Here is a 20955-nt window from a genome sequence, read left to right on the forward strand (position 1 = left end):
CGCAGGCGAGGCATGTTGGAGTTACTGGAGTTTGACTTAGGAAGGCAACGGGGCCCAAGCAAAAGGCAGAGGTTCGGATGGCGTCGGGTGAAACAAATCGTTTATTACCAGTTGAAAGTTCAGGTGACTTTGAATTGATGTTGGTATTTCCAGTTTTGGAATGTAGCGCTCAGCACTATACAATGGGTGAATGCTTCAAGTATCGGTGGCGGAATCGGGCAACGTAGCATCTGAGATCAACATATTTGCTCTCAGCATGAAGTTGGGAATGCATACATAAACGAATGCTACGGCACAAGTACAGTACAGTATGTACGCGCGTGCATTAGGCCCTTGAGATGTGATCACTCATCTTGACCCCAGCAACAGCGACCGCCATTTGCTAAGCCCTACAGATGATCCCCCAGATTTGCAGAGTCGGAGACCGAGCAAATGCTGGCGGAGGAAATGATGGTCTTGGATCTGCAGATTTACCAATGGAGTGGTTTCAGCAAGACATGAGGCGCACAGTCTAGACTCCGTGTCTGAGCATTGCTGTTACGACGACGGGCCATCCAATGTCATACAAATTGGACGGCAGCGGAGGATACGATGAGTTGTTTGGTGGCTGGGCTTGTCACGAGGGTTGAATTAGTCACGAGATAGTCTTTCACTGAAGTAATACACGGGGGGAAGTATCACTTGAGCTGTCAATTCTCTTAAAGAGTCTACTCAACTGCTTTGAGCAGGTCCTAAGAATGACAGAAGATGATCTGACAAAGGGTTGTCAAAGCTCTTCGCTAGGTTCGCTTCATTGAGGATTCCATGCATCACGACTAACAAGTTCGAATTTGTATGACACCTCACGTTTACATATACATACATATCCGTACATTCAAATCTCTCGGCTTTCCTCCCTTGGACACCCCTGACCCCCCCCCCTTTCTGCTGGGTCTCAGCCAAAGAAAAAGCAATTCACCCCCTGTAGCTAATCCTTGAACGCTTGATTCAACCGCCTGACTGACCCCAGGGCGGGGATCCCCGGCCTTTGCCTTGTGGCCTATGAAAACATGCTGTGCAACCTCTGGAAGCTCCCCGGATGGCTTACCCCGGATGTTCATGGATCTTGCTTGTCTTGGTTATTCTCTGTGTGATGGATGATGATGGTGATTCTCGTGAGAGTCTGGATGACAGGCTATGGAAGTGCAGATCTAGCTGATGCCGCGTCTTTTGTGCTCGGTCTACGGATAGGTATGGCTTATAGAAATGAAGTCTTGTCACCACCAAAAGTCTGGGGTGCCCGAGTACAAGGTACATGTTGTTTCGCCCCGGATTTTCCATCGAATTGGTTCAGCGTGATCCTTGCTGCAGGAGACTACTGAAATGTAATGATTTACGCACTACGCTATTTGGTTACTCTTGCTTTGCTTGGCCTGAAGAATCTCCCGACTAAGACGACCACCTCTTCTTCCCCTCTTCGACTACGACTACAACTCCTCCTCTTTCTTATTCTGGGTTTCCCTACTTCTTATCTTTTATCTCTTCCTCCTAGGTTGTGTTCTATATCGAGCATATTTGCCTAAACAGCCGGCTTGCTCATCTCATCTCATCTTACTCCCCGGGCATCTCGCCTAGCTTCGGTCGCGGCTTAAGGCTCCCCACTTTCGCTTGCTGAGCATCACGCCAGTTACTCCCAGCCCCAGCTTTGAAGCTCTGATATATTGAAGAGGGAAGGAGACGGGCTTGGGAGAGTTGACTTATACGAATGGCATTGGCCTGTGGTGAAGTTGCTGCGAATTTGTTGTAGGGCGAGTTGCTGGTTAGGTTGAACTCTTGAGATCAGGTCCTATACACATTGCGGACCATCACCTCCGACCCAGGATAGAACAGCCAACTCGAATTATCACTGATCAACTTCTTCGACAACGCAAACTTGGATTTTTCATAGGTCTTATTTTTTACTTTCCCACCAGAGACCTTCTTCCATCGACGTGGATCTTCAACGCAAAGTTGGTAAAGCGGATGGATCGGACAAAGCAGCTTTGACAGCACGCGGAGCTTCTTCCTCCCCTCCTACAAAGCGAAAGCTGTGGTTATGGAGGTAGAGGCTAATAACAAGAGCTCAATCAATTTGCTTGAGCCGTGGCGTTGCCATACAACGGGCGGTTGTCACGATGATCTCGCTATATCCCCGCTCGACCTTGGCTCGGATGATTTGAACCAGGTACCACGATGTCCTGGACCGGATCCCTTGTTTGAGGCATTGATGGGGCACTCGAGGTGCATAACTGTTAAAAGGTCAGAAAACAACGAGAACACGCAGCAGAGAACGGCCGGGGTGAAGGTTTGGTCATCACAACTGAGACCTGAAGCCTCATCACGCTTCTCTTTCCCATCGTTGGACGAAGCCAAGAAGAAGTCCAGTCCACTGGCTCTCGAGTTTCAACAGAAACCATGCCCTCCCCAAGGGGTCAAACGACGACGCTGTATTTCCGACGTCGAGGGCTTCAACACGGGCGATCTAAGTGTCAAGAAACGCCGACTCCGAGCCGACCTCATCACAAGCCGTCTTTCACAACCCTACTCACAGCCTGCAACACATATTTTAAACAGGGAGGGCCAGGAGGCTGGTGACAAACGGTTCTTGAAGATGGCTACGTCTGTGGACATGACTCGAAGGATTGCACACCTTCATGCAACATCCTTTCTGCGGTTCTCAATAATGAATTGTATAAGAAAGAGACTGGGTCAGGGACAGCCTGCACGGAATCATGAACAGGAAGTCGCGGCTATCACATCGAAAGCTGCCAGCAAGCCCAATTGGAAGCCTCCGATGCTGCAAGATTCGGCAACGAGCCGATCCCTTAGAATCTCGCCAACAGGTACTGGGCTGGCTGGGCCTCAAGGCGTCATCTCATCAACGAAACCACAACTAAACCAACAAGCTCACAAGTCATTCCAACACTCCAAGCCTACATCGTGCCGGTTATCCAAACCAGCAGCACTTCCTCTCCCTGTTGGCGATGTAGCCGCAACGAAGAAGCGCACATCTCCGCGACTCTTTCCCATACGATCCCCAGAGCTACGCCCAACAATATCACTACCTCCCCTAGATGATCTAGAAGAGGATAGTTTCGCATACATGCACCCAGCAGACGACGATTGGAACGACATCGGCGACGATCAGGATAGTGTATACTCCGACTTCAGCGTTGTATTTGGGCAGAATGGCGAAAGCACCAACGAGGAGGACGATAGATCGTATGAGGAATATCTGGATGAACTTGACGGTATATGTTGGATGTCAAGATAGTGATGCATCTATTCAGTGTCACTTCTTTGGAATCATATAACAAAACATGTAAATTATACAAGTATGGCATTGGGCGGCGAGTTGTTATTGTTCATGTTTATATATAGCGACATAGGAAGCACTCCTGCTCTAGGCTTGGGGTATCATAAAAGATTATATAGCTTATGTTATTGCAGTCAACCACCAAACCCCTGGGTATTACATATTTCAGAGATGCGAAGCCTGTTGTCTCTGATAATACTCGTCTCGTTTACAGCTTTGCGCCAAGTTTGGAAGCTCTATCTTTTGCAATATCACACATTGCCTGCATCTCAAGTTAGTAGTGGAAACTTATGGGCATGAACAACCCGTACCTGTAACGCCTCATCGACCTCCTTAGCATAGTCTCCTCTCGAGATTCTAGCCCTCATGTTCTCCATGATTTCCGGCCTTCCTCGCCCATTCACAAAGACGACATAGCGCAGTCCCGGGAACTTTGCTTCATACTCCTGATTCAACTTGGCCAACTCCTCGCCCTGTCCTTGCAGGTTGGCTTGTTCAGCTGCTGACTGTGCAGACTCAACTTTCTTAGCCCCTAGACGGGGGTGAGACCCGAGAATGGAAAGAAGAGTCTCATCTGGATTGGTCGTGGAGCTGGAGGATGCCAGTGAGACAAGACGGGCCTTGCAGGCGTCGATCAGTTCTGGATATGATTTGTATTCTGAGTCTTTTACGACTGGGATGAGAGTTGAGTGAATTGCTGGACTTGGTTCGAATAAGAGGTCCAAAGTCTTAATCTGTTCAGATTCATCTGCCGTACGAAGCTCTTTTGGTGTTGGGAGAGCCATGATGGATGTTGAAGTTGGAGGTTTGGTAGCCAATTATCACGAAGTACTTGGTGTTCACTTGTAAGCATATAAACCAAATCAAGAAGGATCGGGAGGCCACTATCGACACTGCATCTATCTATTATCGGACTACGGAGACATGCGAAACTGCTATTACCGGTGCTCCCCGCGTCAAGACATGCATGAAGATGATGGCTGATAAGATATGACGGAGCCTTATCTTATCACCCCGTGATTCCAAGCTCTGGTCAGTGCACCGGCAAAATCTCGACTAGGCGATTGTCGTCGCAACAGAGCTTCGAGACGACGAATTGCGCTTTACCTGACGACAAGCCATTGAAAGCTCCACGAGCTCAAAATCGCAGTCGCCATGCTTTGTGGAAGTAAGTTGCCCAAGCTCGCTATCTCTGAATAACAGTGCGCTAATCTCTTGACAGTTTCTGGAGAGGCTCCTCAAGAGCCCGTCGTGTCTAAAAAGTCCGGTATGTTGTATCATCAATAACATCAACGCGCAACTAACTCGTCTCAGGTGTTGTCTACGAGAAGCGCCTTATCGAACAATACATCAACGAACATGCCACTGAGCCTGATTCTGGCGAGGCTCTGACCACAGATGATCTCCTCCCTATCCACTCGTCGCGTATCGTCCGACCGCGTCCTCCTACCCTCACATCTATCCCAGCCCTCCTCGCGACCTTCCAGAACGAATGGGACGCGCTGGCCCTCGAGACATATAACCTCAAGGAGCAGCTCGCGCGCACCAGGGAGGAACTTGCCACATCACTGTACCAGCACGATGCTGCTGTCCGAGTTATTGCACGACTCACGAGGGAGCGAGACGAGGCTAGAGATGCTTTGAGCAAGGTCACTGTTACTGGAGGTGCTGCCGATGGCGATCAAATGCAAGTTGATAGCGTGGAGAAGCTGCCACAGGAGCTTACTGAGAAGGTGGACGAGACTCATCAGACGTATGTGATCAATCTACGACTACGAAACCATGGCGGTCAACTAACTCTGGATTTAGACTATCAAAGGGTCGCAAGAAGCGTCCCGTCCCCGAGGGCTGGGCCACCGGCGAAGAGATCTCTGCTTTCGAAAGCGCAACTACGCACTCCCTACCCGTTCCTGATGCCACCGCTCTTAGCGTTGGAGGCGCCAATGCAGCTATCGGAGGTCTCAAGGGTCAAGCTGTTATCTACTCCACTACCGAGGACAAGGTCGAGGTGTCTATCTCCGTGGAGGAGCCTGTTACAGATGCTGCCTGGGCTGAGAACCGCGTTGTCTTTGCGACTGGACAGGGAAGCGTTAAGATCTTTGAGGACGGTAACCAGGTTGCTTCCTTGAGCGAGCATGCTGGTGCTGCTACAGCACTGAGCCTGCACCCCAGCGGCGAGATCATGGCATCTGTCGGTACCGACAAGAGCATTGTCTTCTACGACTTGGTTGGACAGAAGTCTGCTGCTCGTGCTTACACCGATGCTGGTAAGTTCTTTCTAGCTCATTTTGAATCCATGGCTTGCTAACATCGTCTCAGCTCTCACCTCTTGCGCTTTCCACCCTGACGGTCACCTCTTCGCCGCCGGCACCACCTCTGGTGAAATTAAGCTTTTCATGACTAACACCCTCGAGCAAGCTGCTTCCTTTAACCTCGGTGCCCCTATTCAGGCTCTCAGCTTCTCCGAGAACGGCTACTGGTTCGCTGCCACAGCCAAGGGACAGACCATGGTTACCATCTTCGACCTACGAAAGGAGGGAGATGCTGCTGTCGCCAAGGTTCTCGAGACTGGTGGACCCGTGCAATCTCTGGCTTGGGACTACAGTGGCCAGTTCCTCGCCACTGGTGGTGCAGCTGGTGTGACAGTGCAACAATTCACGAAGTCCACCAAGAAGTGGAGCGAGCCCTTGAAGAGCTCCACGCCTTCGGTCTCGGTTCGATGGGGAGAGTCTGCTAAGCAGCTCGTAACAATTAACGGTGAGGGTGTGGTCAGCATACTTGGTTCAAAGGAATAGACATTGGTGGATTTAGACGAAACTACGTATTGAAAGGAGATGGCTGGATGATTCCCTGGTATTCCTGTATTTATAAAGGCCTGCGAACTGGGTCGAAGCAAAGCACAGAAGGTGTTTGAAAATTGATAATTAAGGGTTTGTTTGTTTGGATACCATGATTCACTGTTTAATCTCGGACTCGTACTGAAAGTCAATAAACGAATGCAGTTTGCCGTCAGAGGCTCCCGTCCCGTCAAAATATGAAAGCCCGGCCCAAAGTGGAGCCTAGGCGTCATTGCCCCCCTGTGCAGAAGCCTCCATTAGCGGTCTTAGTGGGGTAATCGCCGCCAGTGCAGGGTCGCTGCGCGCTAAGTCCAGTCGTCACATGGGTGGTGGCAGCGTCGAATCAATTCCATATCGAACGTGAGGCATTCAATTTCAACTTCCTTTTTACCACCCAGCCCAGCAACAGGGACCTTACTTTTAATGCTTACCAACACAGCACCCCGACCACTTTAACGCCTCCTGCGACACGGTACAGATGATTACGATTACTATACACAGAAGCATATATCACAAATGATATATCCTGCGTCTGTTGGAAAAGGGCACCTGGATAACTCAACCCTCGAGCTCATCGCCACCACTCCTTGATTTCGTATTTCGCGCGCCGCTCTTGACCTACGATACACCGTGCTCTGCACTTGCTGCCTCGTGGATGCCCCGTGAACGGCACAAGCGGGCCTTTCATTGCTTTTAACAAATACCGCCGTACATACCTCGATATTTCCGATACGCAACCCTCCATTTCCACCAGCATGGCTGCCAGCAGCGACGACTTGTTCGAACTCGGGGATGACGAGTTGATAGAATTAGACATCACCCCAAGCAGGCCTCACAATGCTGCCGAGCCGTCTTTGTTCCTCCCGAGTCCTTCGGCACCTCCAGCGTTTCCTCCTCCCCGTCCCAGATCTCGCCAAACCGCTCGCCCTAATGCGGGACGCCCGATAAGATCTCGACGAAGCAGAGCGCCCCAACCGCATCCCGATCATCATTTACGCAATATACTGGCACCGGAACTGCCCCAGCCAGCACCCGTCATCGATCTTACAGAAGAGCCGGATTCGCCAGTACAATCGCGAGCGAGAGCCCCATCGGTACAAACGTCACAGAATACGAGAAACCCCCGAAGAACGAACTCGCAACGTATATCGCCGCCTCAGTTGGCGCGAACGGACGGGACATTTGTCGGCCGGTCGGCAAACGTCATTGACCTTACTCTGGACTCTCCCGAAGAAGAGCGGCCTTCACGACATCATCCCCATGCGCGTATGTTTGCCAGGTCCGACGAGCTTATTGAGCTGGAGTTCCTAGCCCAACAACCAATTCAAAATTTTACATTTGGCCCGTTGAGGAGACTGGCTGGCATCCTGGGTGTGGGTGCTGGATTTAACCCGCCTACCCTTGACATTTCACGCAATGCTTTCGCTCGCCCACCTAGTCCCAAGCCACGCATGGATACGCCTCCGCCGGCCCGAGAAGGCTTCACCCGCAACACCTGCGCTGAACCTGAGAAGGAGTCTGAAAGCGTGGTTATCTGCCCGGCTTGTAACGAGGAACTTGCTTATGACCCTACAGGGAGTGTGACGCAGAGCGCGGTTGGTACTACGAAAGGGAAGCGCAAACGAGCACCTGGAGAGCATCACTTCTGGGCTCTAAAGAAGTGCGGACATGTGAGTTCTAAGATCTATCTATATCCCTAAGAGAAACTAACGAGATACAGGTCTACTGTGCCGATTGCTTTGAAAATAGAAAACCCACCAAAACGAAACGTGACGGTGTAGGCTTCCGATCTCCAGACGGAAGGCCTCCGCATGCTGCAGCTAACGACCTCCGTTGTGCTGTTGACGATTGTGACTCCAAAGTGTCTGCTAAAACGGAGTGGGTCGGAATTTTCCTCTAGATCAACTGGCTGATCAATACCCTGCTTGTGCGTTGGAGACTTGGGGCTACGAATCCATGAATAATGAAAAGGAATTCTGCGAGCATAGCATCGGCGTTTAGGACTGTATACCACAAGGCATATTCTTTTTGGGGGTCTAGCTGTGGCGAACTTGGGGCTACTGGGACTTCGCTTTTTAAACCGGTAGTGAAATTTCGTGCTTGACCGTTAAATAGACAGCGAGCTGGTCATGAATAGAAATCCTGATTTTCCCGGACTAAGGTATGACATGTTTGATAAGGAAGTTGTATTCTAAACGCCGTCGCTATGTGATGTATCAAAAAACATGTTCTGCCACCCACACCCGAAAAGGGGGTGATATGCCAACACTCCGGCGTTTGCCTCCGGTAAGTTTCCTAAACGCCAAAATCTCATGGAGCATCTTACACCACCACCGTTATTCTTTATCATGCATGCTACTTCCCGTTTCCGTTATTCTTCTCCATAAGTAGTAATCATCCAAACCGTTCTTATCGTCAAATCATGAGTTCTAGTGCAATATCGTCTACCCAATCTCCGCCGTATGACTCTTGCGAAGCACTAAGCGCAAAAGACTCCAGCGGTGGGGGCTTCTCATTCTCTTTGTTTTCCTGTGGTGGAGGTGCTGGTGGTGTTTGCTTTGGTGGTTCTGCATGCTTTGGGGCGTGCATATTGTTGTGTGATGTAAGTGTTGTTTCAGCAGGTGGCTGCTGAGGTTGTTTTGGCATTTCTATACGCTTTGGTGGAGGGGGTGTGTTAGTGTGAAGTTTCTCGTGTAACAAACGTGATTTCCGAATCGCAGGTTGTGGAGGTCGACTGTGTAGTCCAGATTGTGGGGGAGGTTTGGAAATCACGGGTGGTGTTCCGGTAGCTTCAGGCGGTTTGACGACTTTGCGACTCTCGGTTCGAGCACGCTGAACCATACCAGCTTGTATCCTCGATCTTTCACGTTGTTGAATCTGTTCTAGCGCTGCTGTGCGCCGACTTCTCTGAAGGGCGAGACACATTCGTTCATGCGAGCCAGACGATGTAAAGAAGCGTCTAGGTGGCGGTGGAGGTGTATCAGGGGCAGGATCGAGTACTGGTAGCCGTGGTTGTTCAGGAGACGTTTCAAGTCCCGCATCCTCAAATTCTTCCTCCTCATCTTCTGCAATTGGTGCAAGGTTTAAGACTGCAGACGACACCAAGTCATCATCGTCTAGATCTTCCTCAAGCTCGCGTGCTTGCTGGGAGGAAGAGGGGAAGAAGTCGTCCAAGTTGTACAGGATGGTCTGCGTGCTCATGGGTGGTTCCTGATGCGGTGGGGAAGAAGATCGTGCTTCTTCGTGCCGTGGATAATCTTTTGGGAGAGGTGGCTTGACAAACGTTGGTGAAGCCGGGCGATGTAGGCCTAGATCCTCTGCGTACCGATTTGGCGCCGGCGTTTTGATGTTATCAACTGGCGGTGCCGGTACTGCAGAGTCTGATTTGGATGAAAGCTCGGGGGCTATTTCAGGAGCATGGCTTGTATTGGGTTTTGGCGTTTCCATAGCTGCCTCGATGTCTTCCAATATACCGAGCGCAAGGTCCTCTTCGAAATCCTCGTCCAATTCGTCCTCCATCCCTTCCAGTTCGATTTCTGGTATCAAGTGTTTTTGTGGTGGTGGTTGAGGCTCAACAACTGCTGCGATTTCCTTCGTAATTCCTTCCAAATTATCTTCTTTGGGTCCTTCTTGTGCTGCCGCCTCGATTCTCGGTGATTCTGGGGAAGTCGGTGGTTGAATTTGGGGCCTCGTTTCCATTCCAACATCTCCAAAATCGAATTCTTCCTCGTCCTCATCTTCTTGTATAACATCTAATTTCCGTAGCTTCGTAGCAGGTTGTTCCATTTCATGATCGTTTGCGCTTGTGGGTTCGTCCATTCTGTCGTTATCCTTGTTGGTCGTCGCATCGGTTTTCTCGACTTCTTCTCCTTGCGCATCCCTCTTTTTCGCAGACCCATTCCCTCTCACGAACCAAGAAATCGTCTCTTGACTCGGTCGAACGTTGACAAGTGGCAATCTCTTCTTTTGCTTCTCTTTCTTCTCCGCCAATTCCTTCTCCTTCTTCTTATCCCGCGCAACCTTAGCCTTGGCCGCTGCCTTTTCACGCTCAAACTCCTTCTTTATCCGTTCTTGTTCTGCTTTTTCCAATTTCCATTGCTCCGCTCTCGTGAGTTTTGGCCCCTTGTTTGCGGCTTTGTATGCGTTCCGGACCTGTTTCGACGTCATAGGCCGTGGAGGCGGCTTGTCTGGTGACTCATCCCGGCCCGGGAATTTTGGGATGAGCGTAAAGGTTCTTTGGGCCATTTCGGTGTCGGGAACGACATCTGGCCCAGTTCGCGCGATGGGCTGAGGGATTGGTGACGGTGGTTGAGGCTCCATCGTGAAAGGAACGCGCGGGGATGAGGGACTGTCGCGAAGTGGAAACGTGATCACGTGGGTCCGTCAACAATAACATCGGGACAACCACTTCTTCTTATATAGCTCCAAATTCATTTTAAGATTTAGTTAGGATTTCGACATAGCAATTGGTTGAGAACTTTATCTGATTTAAGGTGCCGTTTGTGCTGTACTAATTGATGTTTACTTCTCAAGAGGCTCAACGGTCGGGTCCCAAGCACAAGGGCTGTACTCATCGGTGGCCAATTCCTTCACTTCCTCCTCCGTAAGCTCAAAATCATACAGTTGAGTGTTCTCCAAAATTCTAGAAGGTGTAACACTCTTCACAAGAGGTACACAGCCTCTCTGCAAGCTCCATCGAAGCAGAATCTGGGCAGGTGTCTTGCCATACTTGTCTGAAAGAGCTTTGACTTTAGGATCGTCAAATCGCTGACCACGCACAATGGGGCAGTAAGCTTCGACTGCAATGTTACGTTCCTGACACCACTTGACAATGTCGGGTCGGGTCATCCAAGGATGCACTTCCCACTGACCGACGGAGATGACTCCTCCCTTGCCCGCTCCTCCGCGCTCCTTCTCAAGCTCCTTGATGTATGCCTCCAATTCGTCTAGATGATGAACACCGTAGTTGGAAACGCCCAGTGAGCGCACCTTTCCGGCTTCAACGCACTCGACGAGGGCTTTCCAGGCACCCTTGCGGGCATCGGATCCACCGTATGGGGCGTGAATAAGAACAAGATCAAGATAATCGAGCTTGGTCTCATCAAGAGCGATGTCTACCTGCTTGTGGGCATTTTCGTAATTGAGAGGGAATTGTCTGGTGAAGATCTTGGTCGTGAAGAAGACTTCTTCGCGAGGAAGACCAGATGCCTGGATACTCGCTGCGCTTGGGCCCTGGTTGTGATATCCTGACGCAGAGTCGATCTAGGAGTATCAGCGGTGAACCACATTGAGCTTGGGCTGCTTACATGACGGTAACCTATCTCAAGGGCTTTCTTGCAAACCTCAGTTGCTTGGTCCTTCTGGCTGAATTACGTGGTCAGTGTATCATGTTTCCGAGGCGTTACGCAGACTTACATCTGGTAGACCTAGGCACCAGAATTAGTACAGGAGCCTACGAAGGATTGAGTGGACAACTTACTCCATAACCGAGGAGAGGGATCTCATAGCCGGAATTGAGCTTCTTTGTAGAGCTGAGAGCGAGTTTGGAAGCCATTCTGAAAGACATATGCAGTTTCTGTATGATGTTGATGATGTTGAAAGCAGTGAGGGGCAGATGCTGCAATGATGATTCACATAAACGGCAGTTGGCAAGACGTCAACGATGTTTTATTTACGATCTCTGGTTGGGCATGCTCGGAGTTCCGAAAGCAGGCGCCAATTCCGTATCCCTGTTATTGATGTAGATTGATAAACTATGTCTAGATTGTGAGTTTATCGCGACGATCTTGTGTTGGCTTCAATGATTGATTCGGACTTCGGGTTTAGATGCGAAAATGTGGGGGCTGTATGTGCGATTCGGCACCGACAAAACTGTCTTTCAACAACAACTCTGCCGATATAACCGTAGAATAAATGTTCATAAACAATTCGAAGTATCTAAAGATAAATTATCAATTCGCAGTACATGTAATAACAAGTCTATGGTATTGAAAGGCATCTAAGATAACGTTATCCAACTCCGAATGTATAGGGTAACGTCACCTGAACAGACATGATATTTCATCAAATCATATCTCATTTCTATATAACCTTTTGTATCATCATTCCCTTAGATGACATTATCCGCCATGCTGGGAAGTTGAAGTTCTTTCTCCTCCTCCTCTTCCTCGCTGTCTTCTTCGTCCTCGTCGAGGCCTAGCATGGGATAGTTGAGGATGGCGGCGATATCACCTAGCATGCTCAAGCGTTGACCACTCTCATGATCACTGCTCAGAACTCTCGCCTCGCCACCATCGTTCTGTACCTTTTCCACCAAAGCGACGTACTTCTTTCGGAGGGCAAGATCCTCACTTCGGAACAATGAGTTATTGATCAGCAAGACACCGCCGCCTGGACCTACGGCACCTTCCTTGACAGCCTTCTCGACGACAGAGGTACCGTACCACGCACGTCCGTCGTCCAACTTGAGCCTATCGAATAATTGATCGACGTATTGTGTCTCACGAGCGAACTTCATATCCTTCATCTTGGAAAGGACTTCTGGACTCTTGAGGACTTCGTTCAAACTGTGAACATGGCCAGAGTTGGAGTGAATCACTGTGGCCTGCTTTGCCAGAGCTGTAAGCATCTTGTCTGCCTTATCCCGCCCCTTGTTGGTGATATACTGCTTGAAGTCCCCGGCGACAAAGCCCGGACTGGCGATCAGCAGCGGTCGTGGCTCAGTAAAGTCCATTGTTCGGAGAAGAGTTGATAATGTCTTTTCGTAGAAGCGGCGCATGCCTGCATCTTGATCCGATGCAAGATCGCGCTTCTTGGGGATCACACTCTCAACCCGAACCTTGAGGACGGTTCGGAACGGTGTGATTAGACAGATGTTGGCAAGACCTTCTTGCATAACCACAGCTGCCATGGCACCACCCTTGTCATCGGACAGAGTCTCTTGGAGAGCAGCTCTTGAGACAGAGTCCCATCCTTCTGGCTTGATAATGGTAAATGGGCGGTTGACCTCGAGGTCAAGTGTATGATGAGAGCCTAGGGTAACATAAGGATTCTCCGCAACGACAGTGCCAGAGACGCGGAGTGATGAGATAATGGGGTCGAAGAAGGTGGATTTGACCTTGATAGCCAATTCCGTGTGAACACGCTCAGAGGCCGTACTTCCCGTGTTTGAAGTTGTGGTCACTTTACGGATGGCATGAGCATGGATGATATCGCTTGGTAGGATGAGGTTGTATGCATGCCACTATCAACAATGTTAGCGTCTTGTCTCAAAGTCACAAGCAGTGAAGACCGGTGGGATCCGGAACAGATAACGGCCCAAGGGAAGAAAGACATGTGGGATAAGGTGAGTGCTGTAGATGCAGCATCCCGTAAGTTGAGATGGGATGAGACGAGGGTGTGACAACGATGGTGGGGGAGGGGTAACGATAGAGAGAGGAACAGGGTCTAAGGTTCAGCTTCGCTAGAAGCCAAAGCTTGAGAGTCGCAAGGAACAAGGGGGACGGTTCTGCTTACCATATCTTCGGGATCCTCGGGAAGAAGAGAGACGGTCTCATCTTCGAGGGTCTTTGGGACCTTGCGCGAGACTAACTTCATGTTTGCTTGTGCTTCTGTGGCTTGAAAGCTGAAATGTGAAAATGGATCTCAAGCCTCGGACCTCGGTGAGTCTAAAACTGCGATAAACAAGAGTTGGCCCGTTCTGTCTGCTTCTGAAGCTGTCTCACTCGATGATGATAAGAGATGGTAGTTGAGTTGATGATGATTATGATAGCGATACACTGATAGGTACCCAAAAACCCAAAACTAAAGTCGGCCTAAGACGATGTTGTGCGGCTAAGAGCTAAGACCAGTAAGGCTGGACTGGTGCTGACTTTGGCTGACCACTTTGAATAAAAAAAGCCAAGACGGGCAGAGCTTGAGGCTCAACGGTAGGTTTGACAGTAAAATCGCAAATAGCAGGTGTGTCTCGGTAGTGTACTGTCAATGTACCTTGGCGGTAGTTGTCTGATAGGCTGGTAGTTGCTCTGAATATCGTGACTAGATCTTGTCGTTGTCGTTGTCTTTGAGTCAGTCTACAAGGATAAATCGACGATGATGTCGTTTGTTCGGGGTCGGTGGTTGAGTATGACCGACCCGACGGGGTTTTGGGAGCAGCCCGTTTGAATAAGAGGCACGGGATTGGTTTGAGTTTATGAGTGGATATTCAGACTTTAGACGATGCTCCACAGATGTCCGATGCATAAAATCCATGGATGTTCGAGAACTTTGTCTGGAAGTGCAGAATGTGGAGTAATCAGACAATTATTGATTGAACTGAACTATAAAAAAGACCGCAGGATAGTAAAATCCGCGGACGGCGGAGGTTCAATGTAACCCAACTCCGTGTCTCTTTAACTTACACGTGAACTTTAGCGGAGTTTGGTTTTTAATTATATGAACACAAAATGGAATGATTTCTTGACTCGACTACATTCGTCTAGGAGGCCTAGGTACAGCGGTCTTGGCAATCCCCTCACTCTTCACCTCTGGAAGACCGGCACCAGATGATCCACGGACGTACGTACAACAGGTACATCATCTTCTTGGCGAAATGTAATTGTACGCACACGTACTGTCCAGGTAACATCGGGTTCCATAGCAAAATCTTTACCTTGAACGAGGGAATTATGGAACAATTACCTGCATGCATCTAAAGTGAGACAAATGCGCGAGAGACTCACTGGTACATTTCATATGCTCGGCATACGTAGTTGACTTTCCGATACTGACCAGGGTCTCGCTGTTTTTTGTTTTCTCTCAAAGCCGTACGAGAATTCGGGTGCCTTGCACTATCGAGATGTACGACGTCAGATCAGGAGGTGTCAAGGATGCGTTTTCTATAAAATGCTGTTCTTGATTTTTATTAGGTAGATGACAAGCGAAATATGGCATGATGACGCAGGTGCTTTTACAGTACAGTATAGTGAGTTTCCCTCTCCATTGCTTAATGACAACCATGACAGGACGTGAAGAGATGACAAGTGAATTAGGTCTTGACCGAAATTTAGTTCAATATGCCAAAAGTTAGAATGCCCATTTACCCGCCCGTAACACGTGTTGGTGTAAGTGTAAGTGCATCGTAGTATTCTCTGTTCCGAATACGCGGATGCACCTCAAGACGGTTCCCCATGACTTGCTTTTGCCATTAATTGGATCTCATGATGAGAATAGCATTCCAAGATATCACCGATTCGTTTAAATCCGAGACATTGTCATGATAAGTTTCTGAAACACGCCACAATTATTTACTGTACTTGTTATCTTCCAGCTCTTGCGGTCTGGATATCATCGTCTTATTCATAGGTCTCTACTACGCCTTGCATCTCATGTACTCCATACTGTGCTGTACCCTGTGTTCATGCCAAGATGCCCGGGTTTGTGCGGTGAGCCACTCCAGTACAGCACCAAGTCGCGGATTCGCATTCGACTGGAGAGTCGACTGTGGCAGAGGCTATCCTACCTAAAGCTTGCCCGTCGATCATTCAGCCTTAGCACTGTAGCCTGCGATTGATTGTCATTACCACTTTGTTACGTAGAAACACTGCCATCAATGCAATAATGCAGTCGCTGCTTGACACAGCCCAGTTCAAAGCTACGCTAGAGAGTTGTCCTGGTGAAAGCCACCACCTGCCAAATCGGCCCTCTGCCCTATGAACAGCCTAGAGAGGATCCTGATTTGATGCAGTCACTTCCCAGATCTTCGCGCTTGAGTCTTGTCTTACCTCATTTGGGCCCCCATCCAATGCCCTTGCCATAACCCCAGACCAGACAAACAAAGCCGACAGCCGGCAAAGGTGTGATACAATTACAGTACAAGACAAAGTGGTCTCTCTTCTCTCAGTGGTCTTGTTCTTGTTTCGCTCAATTCTCTCTCGATTAACATTGGCAGTAACGGCGCAGTCCAGACCAAATTCGGTGCTTACCTGTTTCTTCTATGCCCGAGCTTGAGTGAGGTAGCTGCTGACATCCATCTCTCCATTGGATCCTTTCTCTCATACAACGCATCAGCTGCTCATCCATCCACAGGATTCTCATCTTTTTTTGCCATCCTATTCTCAGCTCTAGCATAAGGCTCTTTCCCCTTTCTCATTCGTAGCCTCTTTCTTTGGATGCCCCTTTCTACTCCTTTCCCCCTTACCTACCTGTTCTTATATCACGCGCCACAAAGAGAAATATCCAACACTATTACCGTCCTGGTCAAGCCTACAGCTCCTGTCGGCCCACTACCTACGCTGTAAGTTCCATCCGTCCTTAGGGGACTCCGGTTGCTGTGCAGCGCCCCAGGGGCTGTCGCCCAGCGCACTACAGCGCCAGTGGCATCCACCATCCCACCAGACCCGACCACCAACCCCGCCAGTGCCTTCGTTTTCGCTTAAGCTGGTTTCAAGAAAGCCAATGCAAAGAATAATTTCTGGTTGCCCTGCTACACTCTGCACCTGGCTCTTTTCTTGAAATTATTGAGTTATTTTATCTTCGACATCCAAAAGTGAAAAAAAAAAAAGGACACACAGCATCCTCAATCTCACATTCCTTCTCAAAGCATTGCCTCTCTTTTGTCGTCGTCTCCCTTGAACCACTGTCCTGTCATAATCCACCACTACTTAACTTGTCTGACACGCCTGGAATTGGACCCTCACTCAGCCGGATACAAACTAACATCATTTGCATATTAGTCCTGTCCTTCTCATGCGAATAGGAGACAGGAGACAAATATCCACCACGGGCCTCATTAACAACACACCAAGTCAACTTTGGTATCTTTGCTGTACTTTTCAGTACCTCTTTTAAAGTACAAGAACGAGATCTGCCTTGAAGCAAGCCTCATCACTCGTTCCCTCCTCTCGTACCTCGCTCTCGGACCTTTCGGATTCGATCTGGGAGCTCGTGAACCCCGGTCTCCGCCACGCCCACCTCGTTCACACCCCCACGAGTCTCCATCTTGCAAGTCCGTCAGTCAGCCAAGACCACCCAGCCCAGACTTGCATTTTGCTCGGAGTCGGGGACGGACTGGACTCCTCCCACAACTTGCGCGTGGCCGACCGCCCGCGCAATCCGGTCTATCTTTTGCAAAAAGAGCGAAATAAAAAAAATTCTCTAGGGACTGGTTGCCCACGCAGTATGGAAGATGTCGGCCTTCAAATCATTTTCTACTGTCCGGGGTGAGGGTGGTCTGTCTAGACGACGCGACTCTTCAGCCCTTTCCACCCTTCCCGAATCTGAGCCTCAAGTGCGCCGCCAGAGCCTCGCTGCTCGTTCCGATTCACAAGGTACGTCTTTTATATATATTTCTTCTTACCCATGCCCCTCCATCTGGTCCTATGGCCAAGTCACAGTACCCTACTATAAGAATACCAAGGCGCATGTCTGCTCTAGTCCGGCTTATGCAGGGACTTATTGCAACAGGAGCTTCATATGCACCTCAGGTTCTAGTCTACTGGCCAATATCAAGCTGCCTATACATGCTACTATATTACTCTGTAAGCTTACGATTAGTCAAAGGTGCTGGTACTTCACTGGACCTCCCATCGAGCAGGCTCTCGACTACACAACCATCTCTGTCCGGTTCCCAGAATGCAAAAGAAACAAAAGACAAGAGACCATCGTTTAAACCGATTCAACCAAGCCCTCCTCCTAATGCTGGGCTGGACCCTTTAAGCACGGTTAGTATTTGCGATCATTAAATATGTAGTTGGGGTGTGGCTAGGTCGACTAACAACGATGGCCAGCAAATATACCTGCGAACTAACAGCAATACTGGAGAGCCTACTATTGCGCAAAGATTAAGAAGTCAAGGCCGATCTGAAAGTGACAACAATCAGAGGCAAAGCTCTGAACTCGGCAATCTCCCCGGTACTCCTCAAGATTCCAGCAAGGATCGAAGGAAAGGTGTATCCTTCCTTAGCCGACTGGGAATGCGTGGAAGTTGGAGAAAAGATGACGACTTACACGACTCCGACTCCGAGTTGGGTGACCTACGAACCGATGGAACTTATGCCCGAGCTCTCACATCCGTCGTCGGTGCAGGCGGCGGATACATCCCACTACACAAGGAACCTCCACGGTACATTCGAGTCAAGGCGCACAACAAGAAAGAAAGAGAGTACAACCATTTGTTCCTCGCACAAGAACTTACAGCCTCCGAACACAAGCACCAAAACACGCACGGCCGAGCGGTAGCGACAGCAGTTGGAAGCAAGATACTCAGAGGCGGTGATGCAATTTGGGCGGCAGAGTTTAGCTTGGATGGACGATATTTGGCTGTTGCTGGGAAGGACCAGATCGTGCGAGTTTTTGCCGTTATTTCGACCCCTGAGGAACGCAAGGCACATGAGGAAGAAGAAGCACAAAACGGTGCTGATGGCGAGAAGCTCAGTGCTCCAGTCTTCCGTACCAAACCTGTACGGGAGTTCAAGGAACATACGGGCGAGGTGCTCGCCTTGAGCTGGAGCAAGAATAACTTCCTACTTTCGTCTTCGATGGACAAAACAGTCAAGTTGTGGCATATGAGCAGAAATGACTGCTTATGCACCTTTGTCCACAAGGATCTGGTAACTTCGATCGCCTTTCACCCTACAGATGATCGGTTCTTTCTTGCAGGATCGCTAGACGCGCAACTACGATTATGGAGTATCCCAGATAAGAATGTGGCTTTTCAGACGTCGTTAGGCGAGTTCATCACTGCTGTAGCATTCTCTCCCGACGGTACTATAGCCATCTGTGGCGTGCTCAGCGGCTTGTGCACTTTCTACACAACTGAGGGATTGAAACTCAAGTACCAAATTCATGTGCGATCCTCAAGGGGTAAGAATGCCAAAGGAAGCAAGATCACAGGCATCCGAACTATGACCATACCCGAAGGACCTGACGCTGGACAAGTCAAGGTTCTCGTTACCTCTAACGATTCGCGAGTTCGAATCTACAATCTGAATGACAAGGTGATTCAGGTCAAGTATAAGGGACTGGAGAACCAGTCGAGTCAGATCAATGCGCGCTTCAGTGACGACGCCAACTACATCATCTGTGGAAGCGAGGATCGCAAAGCTTACATCTGGAAACTTGGTTCCCAGGATGAGATAAAGGATAAACAACCCTATGAATCATTCGACGCCCACCCCGAAGTCGTGACCACGGCTTTGATGGCACCTGCAAAGAGTCGGCAGCTACTAAGCGCATCGGGTGATCCTATTTACGACCTATGCAACCCACCACCCGTAACTTTGAGAAGTTTGGAGGAGAGCACAGCAAGTCAATCAGCCCCTTCCGAGGAGGAACACGGCGACTCGCTACACAGCAACAAACGTCCAGAGGAAACGCCTGCATATGTCGAGCGATCCAGGCATATCGACGGAAACATCATTATTACAACTGACAGAACGGGCAAGATCAAGGTGTTCCGACAGGACTGCGCCCATAAGAAGAGGCAGCAGGGACTGTGGGAGTCGGGTTCTAGGTTGTCGAATCGTTTGTCTGGTGTCGGAAGAAGCGGAAGTGTTATGACCAGAACGAGTGCGAGCAGTCGTGTGCAATCAAGACGTGGCTCTCTCACTATTCCAGGTCCTAACCCTATTCAACTCCAGCATGCTTCCGACAGAATTAACAGTTGGCGGCAAGATATCGATGGTGAGCGACCCAGTCTAAACACCCCAGCACGAAGTGAACGGTCTATGTCTCCCAATAAACCGACACAATCGCCTGTCAACTCAGCCGCGAATTTGGCAGCAGAATCTCGAAAACAACCTTACGCATCGAGTCCGATCACTCGTCCAGCCCCGACAAGTCCTGCTAGCAGTGGCATGTCGCACCGTACCACAATCAGGGCGTCGCAAGACCGGGATAGAAAAAACAGCATCACGAGTCCGCCAACGCCAAGCTTCAGTCTCATCAGCGCATCAGACTCCGATGGCCTGAATGATCGGGAAGGCAGTTTTTGGAATCTAAGCCGATGGAGAAGTTCCCGTCAGAGTCTCCGACACTCCTCTGTGTTGTCGAGCCCCAATGGATCTCCAAACCCGGGTCATACTCGCTCAGGCAGCGAGTTTCTCAGCGTCAGGGATCGATCTTCCCCACGAATGAGCATGGGCGTCAATGACTCGAAGCCAACTCGCGAAGAAATAGCTAATCGACGCAAGTCAGCCGGCCCCAGGCTGACATCGAGGCTATCGGTGCAAAGCGATGACAAAACTGGATTTGAGGAGGAAGTCGACACGCATGACCAGGTCACCCCGACTAAGAAACGGGTGGACTCTGGCGTCGGACGTATTAGCGACGAATCGACGAACTCCGTTGTTTAGCCACAATATTAGAAGATGATTCGGAGTTGATGTATCTCAACAGCATACGAAGGAGTTGGTGTTTTTGGGCTGTTTTTGTTTTCAGGCCTAGGCCGTATACCATCTGGAAAGGCGTCTGATGGAGTATTTGTGTTTGAAACATGTACCCATAACACACTTGGTTTTTTCTTTATCTTGAAGATGAATAACAGGAATCTGACAGGAAGAGGATCGAAAAAAGGTGGTTGGAGGATTCTTGAGAACAGGAGTATGATGAAGGCATGAGATCCGAGATCATAGCAAAGCGAGAGTTGGTTTCTCGCATTACACGGCGTTCAGCAAGCCACAGTGAACATTTACTTGTCGGAATCCTTTTATACAATGCGAAAATACCAGTCAGAAGGACAAAATCACGAAGAGCACCTTTTCATAGTGACATGGGCAATGAAGTAATGAGATCTATTTGTAGCTAACC

The 20955-nt window shown here is 49.5% G+C and overlaps 8 protein-coding genes across 8 annotated transcripts; 4 read left to right on the forward strand and 4 right to left on the reverse strand.

Moving 5' to 3' along the window:
* Window positions 1-2074: 2074 nt before the first annotated feature.
* Window positions 2075-3292, forward strand: FIESC28_05226 (uncharacterized protein; the record flags this gene model as incomplete). The annotated part of the gene is made up of 1 exon (XM_031159373.1): window positions 2075-3292. The coding sequence occupies one exon, from the start codon at window positions 2075-2077 to the stop codon at window positions 3290-3292; it is 1218 nt and encodes a 405-aa protein (XP_031016611.1).
* A 250-nt stretch (window positions 3293-3542) lies between these two features.
* FIESC28_05227 (uncharacterized protein) lies at window positions 3543-4119 on the reverse strand (the record flags this gene model as incomplete). Its single annotated transcript, XM_031159374.1, has 2 exons — window positions 3543-3596; window positions 3646-4119. 2 exons carry the CDS (start codon window positions 4117-4119, stop codon window positions 3543-3545), a joined length of 528 nt encoding a protein of 175 aa, XP_031016612.1.
* A 370-nt stretch (window positions 4120-4489) lies between these two features.
* Window positions 4490-6129, forward strand: FIESC28_05228 (uncharacterized protein; the record flags this gene model as incomplete). The annotated part of the gene is made up of 5 exons (XM_031159375.1): window positions 4490-4502; window positions 4557-4601; window positions 4649-5087; window positions 5144-5601; window positions 5654-6129. The coding sequence occupies 5 exons, from the start codon at window positions 4490-4492 to the stop codon at window positions 6127-6129; spliced, it is 1431 nt and encodes a 476-aa protein (XP_031016613.1).
* A 797-nt stretch (window positions 6130-6926) lies between these two features.
* On the forward strand, window positions 6927-8071 carry FIESC28_05229 (uncharacterized protein; the record flags this gene model as incomplete). The annotated part of the gene is made up of 2 exons (XM_031159376.1): window positions 6927-7841; window positions 7892-8071. 2 exons carry the CDS (start codon window positions 6927-6929, stop codon window positions 8069-8071), a joined length of 1095 nt encoding a protein of 364 aa, XP_031016614.1.
* A 515-nt stretch (window positions 8072-8586) lies between these two features.
* Window positions 8587-10491, reverse strand: FIESC28_05230 (uncharacterized protein; the record flags this gene model as incomplete). Its single annotated transcript, XM_031159377.1, has 1 exon — window positions 8587-10491. The coding sequence occupies one exon, from the start codon at window positions 10489-10491 to the stop codon at window positions 8587-8589; it is 1905 nt and encodes a 634-aa protein (XP_031016615.1).
* Window positions 10492-10692: 201 nt separating this feature from the next.
* On the reverse strand, window positions 10693-11725 carry FIESC28_05231 (uncharacterized protein; the record flags this gene model as incomplete). The annotated part of the gene is made up of 4 exons (XM_031159378.1): window positions 10693-11433; window positions 11478-11535; window positions 11587-11597; window positions 11651-11725. 4 exons carry the CDS (start codon window positions 11723-11725, stop codon window positions 10693-10695), a joined length of 885 nt encoding a protein of 294 aa, XP_031016616.1.
* A 555-nt stretch (window positions 11726-12280) lies between these two features.
* FIESC28_05232 (uncharacterized protein) lies at window positions 12281-13767 on the reverse strand (the record flags this gene model as incomplete). Its single annotated transcript, XM_031159379.1, has 2 exons — window positions 12281-13414; window positions 13687-13767. The coding sequence occupies 2 exons, from the start codon at window positions 13765-13767 to the stop codon at window positions 12281-12283; spliced, it is 1215 nt and encodes a 404-aa protein (XP_031016617.1).
* A 3568-nt stretch (window positions 13768-17335) lies between these two features.
* Window positions 17336-20501, forward strand: FIESC28_05233 (uncharacterized protein; the record flags this gene model as incomplete). The annotated part of the gene is made up of 3 exons (XM_031159380.1): window positions 17336-17477; window positions 17704-17870; window positions 17937-20501. 3 exons carry the CDS (start codon window positions 17336-17338, stop codon window positions 20499-20501), a joined length of 2874 nt encoding a protein of 957 aa, XP_031016618.1.
* Window positions 20502-20955: the final 454 nt, after the last annotated feature.

The sequence above is a fragment of the Fusarium coffeatum genome (assembly GCF_003316985.1).
Source record: "Fusarium coffeatum strain FIESC_28 chromosome Unknown BRIP53273_contig_112, whole genome shotgun sequence".
Classification (NCBI taxonomy): Eukaryota; Fungi; Ascomycota; class Sordariomycetes; order Hypocreales; family Nectriaceae; genus Fusarium; species Fusarium coffeatum.